The sequence below is a fragment of the Cebus imitator genome, unplaced genomic scaffold (assembly GCF_001604975.1).
Source record: "Cebus imitator isolate Cc_AM_T3 unplaced genomic scaffold, Cebus_imitator-1.0 Scaffold521, whole genome shotgun sequence".
Lineage (NCBI taxonomy): Eukaryota > Metazoa > Chordata > Mammalia > Primates > Cebidae > Cebus > Cebus imitator.
Window position 1 is genome coordinate 990,863 of NW_016107836.1, and position 11,445 is coordinate 1,002,307.

Sequence of the window (11,445 nt, forward strand, 5' to 3'; positions counted from 1 at the left end):
GAGTAGCTGGGATTACAGGCATGCACCACCACGCCTGGCTAATTTTGAATTTTTAATAGAGACAGGGTTTCTCCATGTTCGTCAGGCTGGTCTTGAACTCCCAACCTCAGGTGATCCCCCCGCCCCGGCCTCCCAAAGTGCTGGGATTATAGGCATGAGCCACTGCGCCCAACCCCATTTTTACATATTTTTAACCCAACCTAAAACATGATAAAATGTACCTCTATGTGTAGAAAGGAAACATGAGGGCTTTCTCTGCTGCGAGCTTCCAAAATAACAAAGAAAAGAAGGAACAGTGGTCGTGCCAAAAAGGGCTGTGGCCATGTTCAGCCTATTTGCTGCACGAACTGTGCCCGATGCGTGCCCAAGGACAAGGCCATTAAGAAATTCGTCATTCGAAACATAGCGGAGGCTGCAGCAGTCAGGGATATTTCTGAAGCAAGCATCTTTGATGCCTATGTACTTCCCAAGCTCTATGTGAAGCTACATTACTGTGTGAGTTGTGTAACTCACAGCAAAGTAGTCAGGAATCGATCTCGTGAAGCCTGCAAGGACCGAACACCCCCACCTCTATTTAGACCTGCGGGTGCTGTCCCACGACCCCCACCAAAACCCATGTAAGGAGCTGAGTAAAAGATTGAAGATAACTATTCTCTGGAGAAAAACAAAATGGAAACTGTACTTGGGGAAAAAAAAAAAAGAAAGGAAACATGAGGATAAGGTAGTCACAGGTCACATTTTCAGATGCAGGTCTGCATACTTTAAATGAAATCCTTAGGACAAGATGCATTTAGGAATTTGGAACTTTGGAGCATTTAGAAAAGTTACCTTGTGCATATATATGGTTCAACACCCCTACAGGCATCTGGGACAGCATCTGGTAATCAAGCATAATGATATTTGTGATAAACAAGAGAATATACTAACCAGGATAAATGAAAGCTGACAGTCTCGGGACAGGTTTTGTCACAATATGAGCTCTAAATAAACTTGATTTTCAAAGCTTTTTAAGTTTCAGAATAGCAGGTAAAGGGCTATAGATCTGTATTTAGAAAACTGTAAGCATTGTCCACCAAAGAATGCCCCAGAAAGAGATAACTGATAAAACCAGTACAAATAATGAAGTTCGCTTATGTTTGATCACATTTTTAAACTGGTGACTAAGATTTTAGTCATTGAATTACTTAAATCTAAGAAAATGTTTAAAGGAAAACAAAATAGGTTTATGCTTGAGTAAGAAGGTGGGTGTTTTCATAATTTATTCCACTCTTAGAATTTGCATTTGTTGTGTTTTTGCTCTGAAATGCATAACTCTGCAGAAACTCAGCTCTCAAATACTAAAATATTTCTGTGGGCTTAGTAAATGTTCATTTCTGAAATGAATTCATTTTAGGTATGCAGATGCATTATTTAAGTCATCCGATATCAAATCAGCCAGTTTAGAGGACCTATGGGAAAATCTGAGTTTAAAGCCTGCCAGCTCCCCTCATGTAAATGTCTTTGCAACTTTATCTCCACAAGGTAAGTTAAAGATGAAACAAAGAAGTAGAAGACTAACTTCAAAGTTATTTAAAATTTTAAAATCTTAACCTTTATTAGGATTTAAATATTCAAAGTACAGAGAAAGAGTACACTCTGTATTAAAGCTGTTTATGTTCAATTTTAACAGAAGTCTTTTATCTTTAACAAATAGATCAGTGTTACAACTCTTGAACACTGACTTTTGTCCAATCAGCTGGCAAAGGTTCAGATCTGAGATGTTTTGCATGCAGATTTGTATTGAAAATATGCTCTCAGATATTTCTTTTTTTTTTTTCCTTTCTTAAACATGAAATTTTTCACAAGTTATTTCTTTTACTAAGATTTTATTAGGTCAAATAAAATTTGAAAATTACATTAAAACATTAACAGAATTCTTTGGTTCTTCCGTGTCTGTGGCAGTAGAATATAGTTTAATGACTTTGATTTCCACCCTCTTTCCCCCATTCCAGTTGTGGAAACCCTGAGTGGAATAATCTGCAGCCAATGGTTTCAAACAAGTTTTTAGCTTGAATGAATCATTCTTTCTTCCAAAGTCCTTATTAACATGTTATATGACTTGATCTCTTATCTCTGACAGATTGCTTTTTACAGTACAAAGAATGAAAAGAATTCCTGTTGTCCAAAGTCTTTTCTCCTACACTCTAAACAAATCTTGGATTGTTTTACTTTGTTATAAGAAAGCACTTCATAAGGTTGACTTTTTCTTTCTTTTTGGCCACAAATTTACTAGCTTAGACCTGCTTAGAAAAATATTGTGGTGGCCGGGCGTGGTGGCTCACGCTTGTAATCCCAGCACTTTGGGAGGCCGAGGCAGGTGGATCACGAGGTCAAGAGATCGAGACCATCTGGTCAACATGGTGAAACCCCGCCTCTACTAAAAAAAAATACAAAAATTAGCTGGGCATGGTGGTGCACGCCTGTAGTCCCAGCTACTCGGGAGGCTGAGGCAGGAGAATTTCTTGAACCCAGGAGACGGAGGTTGCGGTGAGCCGAGATCGCGACATTGCACTCCAGCCTGGGTAACAAGAGCAAAACTCCGTCTCAAAAAAAAAAAAAAAAAAAAGAAAAATATTGTGGTGAGTATATAGTAACTATTAATTGTTACTTTTCACCTTGTAATTTTGCCTGTGTAGTTATTAATGAAGTATGGCAAGAAGAAACAATTGGGCGTCTACTACAACTTGTAGACCTTCCACTTCTTGACTCCTTACTCAAACAGCAAGAGGTTGTACCTAAAGTTCCTCAACCTAAGAGGCAGTCCGACGTGGTCAACAGCAGTAACTATCTGGATCGAGGGATTCTCAAGGCTTATAGTGACTCTCAGTATGTGGAAATACATATAATAATTTGAGTGTGTTTGTACATGGATTGAGATAATGATTTTAAGATAATCTGTTCTGTTTTTTATAGGATCAGATATGCATTGTTAGTTGATATTATCAGTATTTGAGAATGTGAAGAACAAAATTACATTAGTCAAAATTAGAAAAAGATTTGTTTCATTTTTCATATTCATTTTTGTTTCACATGTAAGTTCCACATTAAGTGAAGACAGTGATTGTGCTTTAGCTTCTTATCTTTGTTAAAATGTAGAGCAGTCTGGTCTCTTAAGATTCCTCAAAGGGACCTGGAAGAATAGAAACAGATTTGACAGATTCTTGAGATCCTTTGACTACATATCTAGAATGCCTGTTACATATGTATTTCATTAACTAGCTGTATTAAATGCAATGAGGCCAGGTGCGGTGGCCCACACCTGTAATCCCAGCACTTTGGGAAGCCAAGGTGGGCCAATCAACTAAGGTCAGGAGTTCAAGGCTAGCCTGGCCAACATGGTAAAACCCCATCTCTACTAAAAATACCAAAATTAGCCAGGTGTGGTGGCACGTAATCCCAGTTACTTGGGAGGCTGAGGCAGGAGAATCACTTGAACTCGGAGGCAAAGGTTGCAGTGAGCTGAGATCATGTCATTGCACTGTAGCCTGGGTGACACAGTGAGACGTCATAAAAAAAAAAAAATACAATGAAAGTTAACTCTTACTTCCAGTTACTACTCTCTTGAAAATAAAGTCTAAGGTTTGAAGGCTTAACTTTAGGTGCTAAAGGAATTAAGATTTTTTTCCTTAAGGAAGAGTTCTGTATTACTCATAACTTTGAGGCTCTTCTATAAAAATTATTAAAAGTTAAAGTAAGTTCTCAGGTTTTTCGAGCCTAATTTTTTATTATTTTTGCCTTAGCAGATAGTGTTCCAGTCTAGTTAAGGGGATGAAAATGTTTGAAAGAAATACAACTTACATTTTCAATACTTCACTAGTTCATGTTCCAAAGAACTGTTAATACTATAAACAGTTGACTATCAAAAGGCAGCTTTTAAAGCCTTATAAAATGACCTGCCTGAGATATCTCACCTGGCTGAATTAGTTGTCCTGAGTCCATGGCAATAGAGAGACAGACAAGATAGATATAAACAAACCGAATATTAAAAGTTTGCCACTTTATTTCTTGAAATGTAACATGTTTCTGAAGTTACCCAGCAGGATTTTACTGTAGATTATAATATTTAATTATTTTGTTGGTTTCTTTTTTGAGACAGGGTCTCATTCTATTGCCTAGGCTAGAGTGCAGCCTCCGCCTCTCAGGTTCAAGCAATTCTCCCACCTCAGCCTCCCAAGTAGTTTGGATTACAGGGGCACACCACCACGCCGAGCTAATTTTTGCATTTTTAGTAGAGACGGGATTTCACCATGTTGGCCAGGCTGGTCTCGAACTCCTGTCCTCAGGTGATCCACCTGCCTTGGCCTCCTAAAGTGCTGGGATTACAGGCATGAGCCATCATGCCAGGCCTGATATATAATTATTTTGAAATGTTACCTTCCTCTATTCTGTCTTAGCTAAAGGGAGAGCTAATAGATCATACACAGAGCTCTGAAGTAAGCAACGCTGTGTTGGAGAAATACTGGCCTAGCACTTAGATCTGGGATCTAGCCCTGCCTAAGGCCTGAGCAAGTAACTTGGAGTTTCTTCTCCATTGCAAATGTGAAGAGCAAGAGTAGAGTCTGAATTTGTATGCACTTTTTCACCTCTATATTGTGGTGGAGAGTTTGTTTTCATGAAAAATGAAAAAATAAAACATTTAGCTGAATTTTTTTAAATGTGATACATGATCTACCTATACATTAAAAAAAAAAAAAATACATCTCTTAAGCATGTAGAAATTTATCCTGATGGCAAGCTTGAAATAAGTAGTGTGTATTTGTGTATACTTGTTATTCTTTGCTTTTTATATAATCTTCCTCCCTTCCCTATAGGGAAGATGAGTGGCTCTCTGCAGCAATTGACTGTTTGGAATACCTTCCAGACCAGATGGTGGTAGAAATAAGCAGAAGCTTTCCTGAGCAACCAGACCGAACAGACTTAGTGAAAGAACTTCTGTTTGATGCCATTGGCAGATACTACAGTAGTAGGAAACCTCTGTTGAATCATTTATATGACGTTCATAATGGAATTGCAGAACTCTTAGGTAAGTAAGATCTAATTAGATACTAGCATTTACCTTTTGGAGGAAACAAGAAAAAAGTTAGTTGTTCTCAAACTGAATCAAAATAGTACTACTACAAGCTGGGAGTGGATCTGGATTAATTCATGGAAAGTATGTTTGTTCAAAAACTTCTAGGGCTCATTTGGAAAGAGGCTTTAACAACCTCTGAAGTTATGCAGAAACTTCTGATTACCCAGGGGCATAATGCTGCTCTCTCTCATACCGGAAGATGAAGCATAAAGCAGCAATTCTCTTCTTTAGAAGAGTTACCAGCACCACCACTACTCCCCCTTCATCTCTTTAAAATGGCAGACTCTCTACTTTGTCTCTTTACCAATGAGCCGCATAATTTGTTGGAAACGAATTGGAGGTTTCAGAAAATTCCTCCTATTTTTCTTAAGTAGAGTTGGATACATGAGTATTGTATACATGGTATACCCCAAAATGTACTGAATTAGTGAAAAACAGAATGGGAATTTATCCACAGAGCTAAGAGTTAGATTTAATGCCTGAAGATATTATATGACAGGGACTTAGGGTGTTAGTTGCCAATTTGAGAACAAGCTGCCTTTATGGTATCGACCATTCATTGTTAATTCCTAGTCTTGCTTTTGCTTTTGGAAATAATTTTGAATAAGTGCACTTTTTAGCTCAAACTGTAACTTGAGTTTTGTTCCCTTTAATATAGTCATATTTAGTCAATTAAAAGCAGTTTTTTCTTTTGGCTAAAGTGAATGGGAAGACGGAAATAGCTTTAGAAGCTACTCAGCTCCTTCTAAAGCTTTTGGATTTCCAAAATAGAGAAGAATTTAGAAGACTACTATATTTCATGGCTGTTGCAGCACATCCTTCTGAGTTTAAATTACAAAAAGAAGTAAGTCTTTTGTTTAAATGTTAGTTGTATTTAATATCCTTAATACTTATAAATTATTAGATTATTCCATCTTCAGCATCAAGTATGCTGAAATGGGTAATAGCTATTAATATTTAATATTCCCTTTTACACTAAACTTGTCTCTTAAATATATACTATTGGATATCTTTGTTTTTATAGAGTGACAACCGAATGGTTGTGAAAAGGATATTCTCGAAAGCTATTGTTGACAATAAAAATTTATCCAAAGGCAAAACAGATCTTCTGGTACTCTTTTTAATGGATCATCAAAAAGATGTTTTTAAGGTAAAATTGTGTAAGAAGTTAAATTGAGCTTTATGTAATAGATCATTAGATTAAAATGCATTTGAGTAATGTCCCATGTCCCTTCTTTTTCTTAAGATTCCTGGAACTCTACATAAAATTGTAAGTGTTAAGCTTATGGCCATACAGAACGGAAGAGATCCAAATAGAGATGCAGGTAATCTGAGAAATAATATTTTCATGATCTTCCAAAGACAAATTTCAGGTGTTTTTTGAAAATGTTTTGCTATAAGTAGTTGGACTTTAATTTCAACCAAATTTAAAACTTTCTCCTCAGAGTTATTCAGACTAAGCAACTTAACCAGGGTTAGAAAGTCAGCAGTGCTTACCATTTTCAGTGCATATTACAAAATGGGGAAGAAAAACATAAAGACAAGAATATTGCTTGATTTTTCTGAGGAACTGAGTCATTAACTTTTTTTACTTTTAAACTTTAAGGATATATTTATTGCCAGAGAATTGATCAACGTGACTATTTTAGCAATACACAGAAGACAACCAAAGATGAACTGTTGAATTTACTAAAAACTATTGATGAGGATTCAAAGCTTTCTGCCAAAGAGAAGAAAAAATTACTAGGTCAATTCTATAAGTGTCACCCAGATATCTTTATTGAGTATTTTGGAAACTAAGTTTTTAATGTCTGTATATAACTTGTGTATTTTAAGAATAAATTATGTATCCTAAATATCCAATCACACTTGTAAGCTTGGAAGCTCTAAATTCTACTTAATAAAATTTTTTTTTATGACTTTGTGTGTCAGCAACTGAGTATTAGTCATGTGGTATATCACTTTTAAGTACTTACTTTAGGTGAGTTAATTTATAATTACTGTGGGCAATACTTTATAGAACATAATAGGAATTTAGATGATATGACATTGCAGTGTTTAAGAAAGTATTCAACAGTAAAAATGATAATTACATGTTAATAGGAGTGGTGTTTGTGTTTTGAAAGGTACTCCTTAAAGATGCAAGATAGAAGCTTAGGCTGTGATAAAAAGAATTTGCTAATTACCTTAAGTTGTAGACAAATCAGATATCAGACTCCTAATGCTTCTGAAAACTTCAACATTTTTTTAGTCTTATTGTGGAAAATTTCAAACATACATAAAAGTGGGGAGAATAGAATAATGAACTCTTCCTTGTACCCATTAACTAATATTGACAACTGCCAACTCATGGCCAATCTTGTTTAATCTATACCTTCACTCATTTCCTCACCCCAGCAAATTTCAGATATCATTTCTTATATAAAATGTCAGTATGGGGCCGGGCGCAGTGGCTTAAGCCTGTAATCCCAGCACTGTGGGAGGCCGAGGCGGGTGGATCACGAGGTCAAGAGATCGAGACCATCCTGGTCAACATGGTCTCTACTAAAGATACAAAACCCCGTCTCTACTAAAAATACAAAAAATTAGCTGGGCATGGTGGCGCATGCCTGTAATCCCAGCTACTCAGGAGGCTGAGGCAGGAGAATTGCCTGAACCCAGGAGGCGGAGGTTGCGGTGAGCCGAGATCGCGCCATTGCACTCCAGCCTGGGTAACAAGAGTGAAACTCCGTCTCAAAAAAAAACAAAAACAAAAACAAAATGTCAGTGTGTATGACCAAAAGGATGTTAAACCACAACACCATTGTCATTCACATAAACCTACAATTCCTAAATATCAGGTCTCTAGTTAGTGTTGAAATATGATGATCTCAAATGATTTTATTCAAATGGACATCCAAATAATAAATTGCAATTGGTTAATGTGTTTAAGTCTCTAAAAATCTGGCTGGGTCGTGGTGGCTCACACAGGTAATCCCTCCGCTTTGTGAGGCAAAGTTGGGCGGATCACCTGAGGTCAGGCATTCAAGACCAGCCTGGCCAACATGGTGAAATCCCATCTCTACTAAAAATACAAAAATTAGGTGGGTGTGGTGGCAGCTACACGGGAGGGTGAGGCAGGAGAATTGCTTGCACCTGGGAGGCAGAGGTTATAGTGAGCCAAAATTAAGCCATTGTACTCCAGCCTGGGGGACAAGAGACTTCTCTCAGAAAAAAAAAAAAAAAAAAAGTCTAAGTTCTCCTTTCTCCTTCTACCCTTCCCCTCTGTCTTTTTGTCTGTCTCTCTGTGTGTGTGTCTCCGTTGTTGAATATACTTGGTCAGTTGTTCTTGAGTTTTCCTCAGTCTGAATTTTTCCAATTACAGGTCTGGGCTGTCCTTTATCATGTTTCTTTTTATCCTGTAGTTCTTGTAAATTGGGCATTAAAGTTTTTAATACCTTTTTTAACCAAGTTAATGATTATTTGGAATAAGTGCACTGCTAAGATATACAGGTGACCTTTGAACACCACAAGTTTGAACTGTGCAGGTCCACTTAGATTTGTGTAAGTGTAATAAAAGTTACACAAAGTGTGCCTGCCTCTCCTGCATTCCCTTCCACCTCCTCCACCTCTGTGATAACTGAGATAGCAAGACCAGTCCTTCCTCCTCCTCTACCTATTCATTGTGAAGATGACAAAGATGAAAACTTTTAGAATGATCCACTTTCACTTTGAATAGTATATATTCTCTTCCTTGTGATTTTTTTTTTTTTTTTTTTTTGAGACGGGAGTCTCGCTGTTGTCGGCAAGCTGGAGTGCAGTGGCATGATCTCGGCTCACTAAAACCTCCTCCTGGGTTCAAGCAATTATCCTGCCTCAGCCTCCCAAGTAGCTGGGAATACAGGTGCATGCCACCACACCCAGATAATTCTTTGTATTTTTTTAGAGATGAGGTTTCACCGTGTTAGCCAGGATGGTCTCCACCTCCTGACTTCATGATCCACCCTGCCTCGGCCTCCCAAAGTGCTGGGATTACAGGTGTGAGCCACCTTGCAGGCTCCTTATGATTTTCTTAACATTTTCTTTTCTCTAGCTTACTTTATGGTAGGAATACAGTATTTAGAAAAGACACGGTGGCTCATGACTATAATCCCAGCACTTTGGGAAGGTGAGAGGATTGCTTGAGACCAGCCTGGGCACTGTAGAGAGATCCTGTCTCTTAACACCCCACCCCAAAAAAAGAAATTAGCCATGCATGGTAGCATGCACCTGTGGTATAGCTACCAGGGAGGCTGAGGTGAAAGGAACCATTTGAGTCTGGAAGGTTGAGACTGCACTGAACCATGATTACGCCACTGCACTTCAGCCTAGGTGACAGTGAGACCCTGTCTCAAAAACCCAAAAAACAAACAAACAAAAAAAAAAACACGCTATATAATGTAACATACAAAATGTGTGTTAACTGACATATTGGTAAGGCTTCTGGCCAAGAGTAGGCTGATAAGTTTTGGGGGAGTCAAAAGTTATATGTAGATTTTAGATTGTGCAGAGGGATTGGTGCCCATAACCCCTACGTTGTTCAAGGGTCATAGTTTGAAATTGTCCATCTTACAATAAAGTCAAAAGATTAAATACTCAATTTTGTCTATTTTAACTTTTTTTTTTTTTTGAGATGGAGTCTCTCATCACCCAGGTTGGAGTGCAGTGATGTGATCTCTGCTCACTGCAACCTCCGTCTCCCGGGTTCGAGTGATTCTCCTGCCTTTATTTCCCTAGTAGCTGGGATTAGAAGAGCCCACTACCATGCCCAGCTAATTTTTATATTTTTAGTAGAGACGGGATTTCACCATGTTGGCCAGGCTGGTCTTGAACTCCCAACCTCAAGTGATCCACCCGCCTCGGCCTCCCAAAGTGTTGGGATTACAGGCATGAGCCACTGTGCCTGGCCTTTGACTTTTAATGAGAGGTGGGGAAAACGTAAATGACACACCAATATACTAGCATGTCAGTAATGTTTGTTTCCCCTTAGGGATAACTGATAGTGGCTAGTCTAAATGGGCAAAGTTTGAGGACTAATATCTATAAAGTACCTATGATACCAGTTCTAATAACTCAGGGAATAACTCAGTTTTTTTGCATAGGTAAGATGGAAAGGGCCAGGCATAGCGGTCATGCCTGTAATGCCAGCACTTTGGGAGACCAAGGCGGGTGGATCATCTAAGGTCAGGAGTTCGAGACCAGCCCGGCCAACATGGTGAAACTCCAACTTTATTAAAAATACAAAAATTAGCTAGGCATGGTGGTGGGTGCCTGTAATCTCAGCTATTCTGGAGGCTGAGGCATGAGAATCACTTGAACCTGAGGGTGGAGTTTGCAGTGAGCCGAGAGGGTGCAATTGCACCCCCCACCAAAAAAAGGGGCGGGGGGCAAGGCAGTTCTCTTTACAGTGAGGTGAAAGAGAAGGTAAGTTTATGATTTAAATGTGAGAGGAAGCTTTCAGAAACAAGCTACTGGAACTGTGGTAAGATCAACTTGGTGGGCAGAGCAACTGTGTGCTATCTGATTTGCAACCTTCATTTTGCACATAATTGAATAGCATATTTATTTCACAACCAAAACTAACCTTTAGGGGAAGGGAGAACTGCTTAGTTACATTCATGCACGTTGAGAAGGAACATTCTAGTAAAATGATAATTTCATGGAAAATATACTAGTAAAACCAGCTTACCTTAGGCCTTATAAGCAGAATAGAATAAAAGGAAAAACTGATCATGTTTATTGCAACCATTGTCAAGGTTTTAAACTACAGGTCCAGTGCTACTTTGAAAGCCTCGGGCAACCCTCCTCAGTCACTAGAAATGTTGATTATCTTTTGCTGTATGCTCTCATTCACCCATGATGACTTCTTGGGGACCCATCCCCACATAGACACCTGATGCCTATTTAACTGTGAGTCTTGCCATCATCCTAGCAGAGTAGACCAAAGTTGAGCACCTGATCCAAGGGCAGCCTCCTTAGAGGTTAATGAGACTAACCTTGCACAAATCATTTTGGCCTGCCAGGCACGGTGGCTCACACCTGTAATCCCAGCACTTTGGGAGGCCGAGGCGGGCAGACCACCTAAGGAAGTTCAACACCAGCCTGGCCAACATGGTGAAACTCTGTCTCTACTAAAAATACAAAAATTAGCTGGGCATGGTGGCATGGGCCTGTAATTCCAGCTACTCAGGAGGCAGAGGCAGGAGAACTGCTTGAACCCGGGGGATGGAGGTTGCAGTAAGCCAAGATTGAGTCACTTCACTCCAGCCTGGTGAAAGAGTGAGACACCACCTCAAAAAAAAAAAAAAAAAAAAAAA

At 38.8% G+C, this 11,445-nt stretch overlaps 2 protein-coding genes across 2 annotated transcripts in view; both read left to right on the top strand.

Moving 5' to 3' along the window:
- LOC108293058 (40S ribosomal protein S26-like) overlaps positions 1 to 685 on the top strand; it is a 1,696-nt gene extending 1,011 nt beyond the window's left edge. Inside the window, exon 2 of the mRNA XM_037733384.1 lies at positions 266 to 685. Within this exon, the coding sequence (XP_037589312.1) occupies positions 266 to 621 (356 nt within the window). The 3' untranslated portion in view covers positions 622 to 685. The remainder of the gene's footprint in view (positions 1 to 265) is intronic.
- DEPDC7 (DEP domain containing 7) overlaps positions 1 to 7,027 on the top strand; it is a 19,450-nt gene extending 12,423 nt beyond the window's left edge. Inside the window, exons 3-9 of the mRNA XM_017514280.2 lie at positions 1,394 to 1,521; positions 2,676 to 2,865; positions 4,851 to 5,062; positions 5,812 to 5,954; positions 6,135 to 6,260; positions 6,357 to 6,435; positions 6,717 to 7,027. Of these exons, the coding sequence (XP_017369769.1) occupies positions 1,394 to 1,521; positions 2,676 to 2,865; positions 4,851 to 5,062; positions 5,812 to 5,954; positions 6,135 to 6,260; positions 6,357 to 6,435; positions 6,717 to 6,910 (1,072 nt within the window). The 3' untranslated portion in view covers positions 6,911 to 7,027. The remainder of the gene's footprint in view (positions 1 to 1,393; positions 1,522 to 2,675; positions 2,866 to 4,850; positions 5,063 to 5,811; positions 5,955 to 6,134; positions 6,261 to 6,356; positions 6,436 to 6,716) is intronic.
- Positions 7,028 to 11,445: the final 4,418 nt, after the last annotated feature.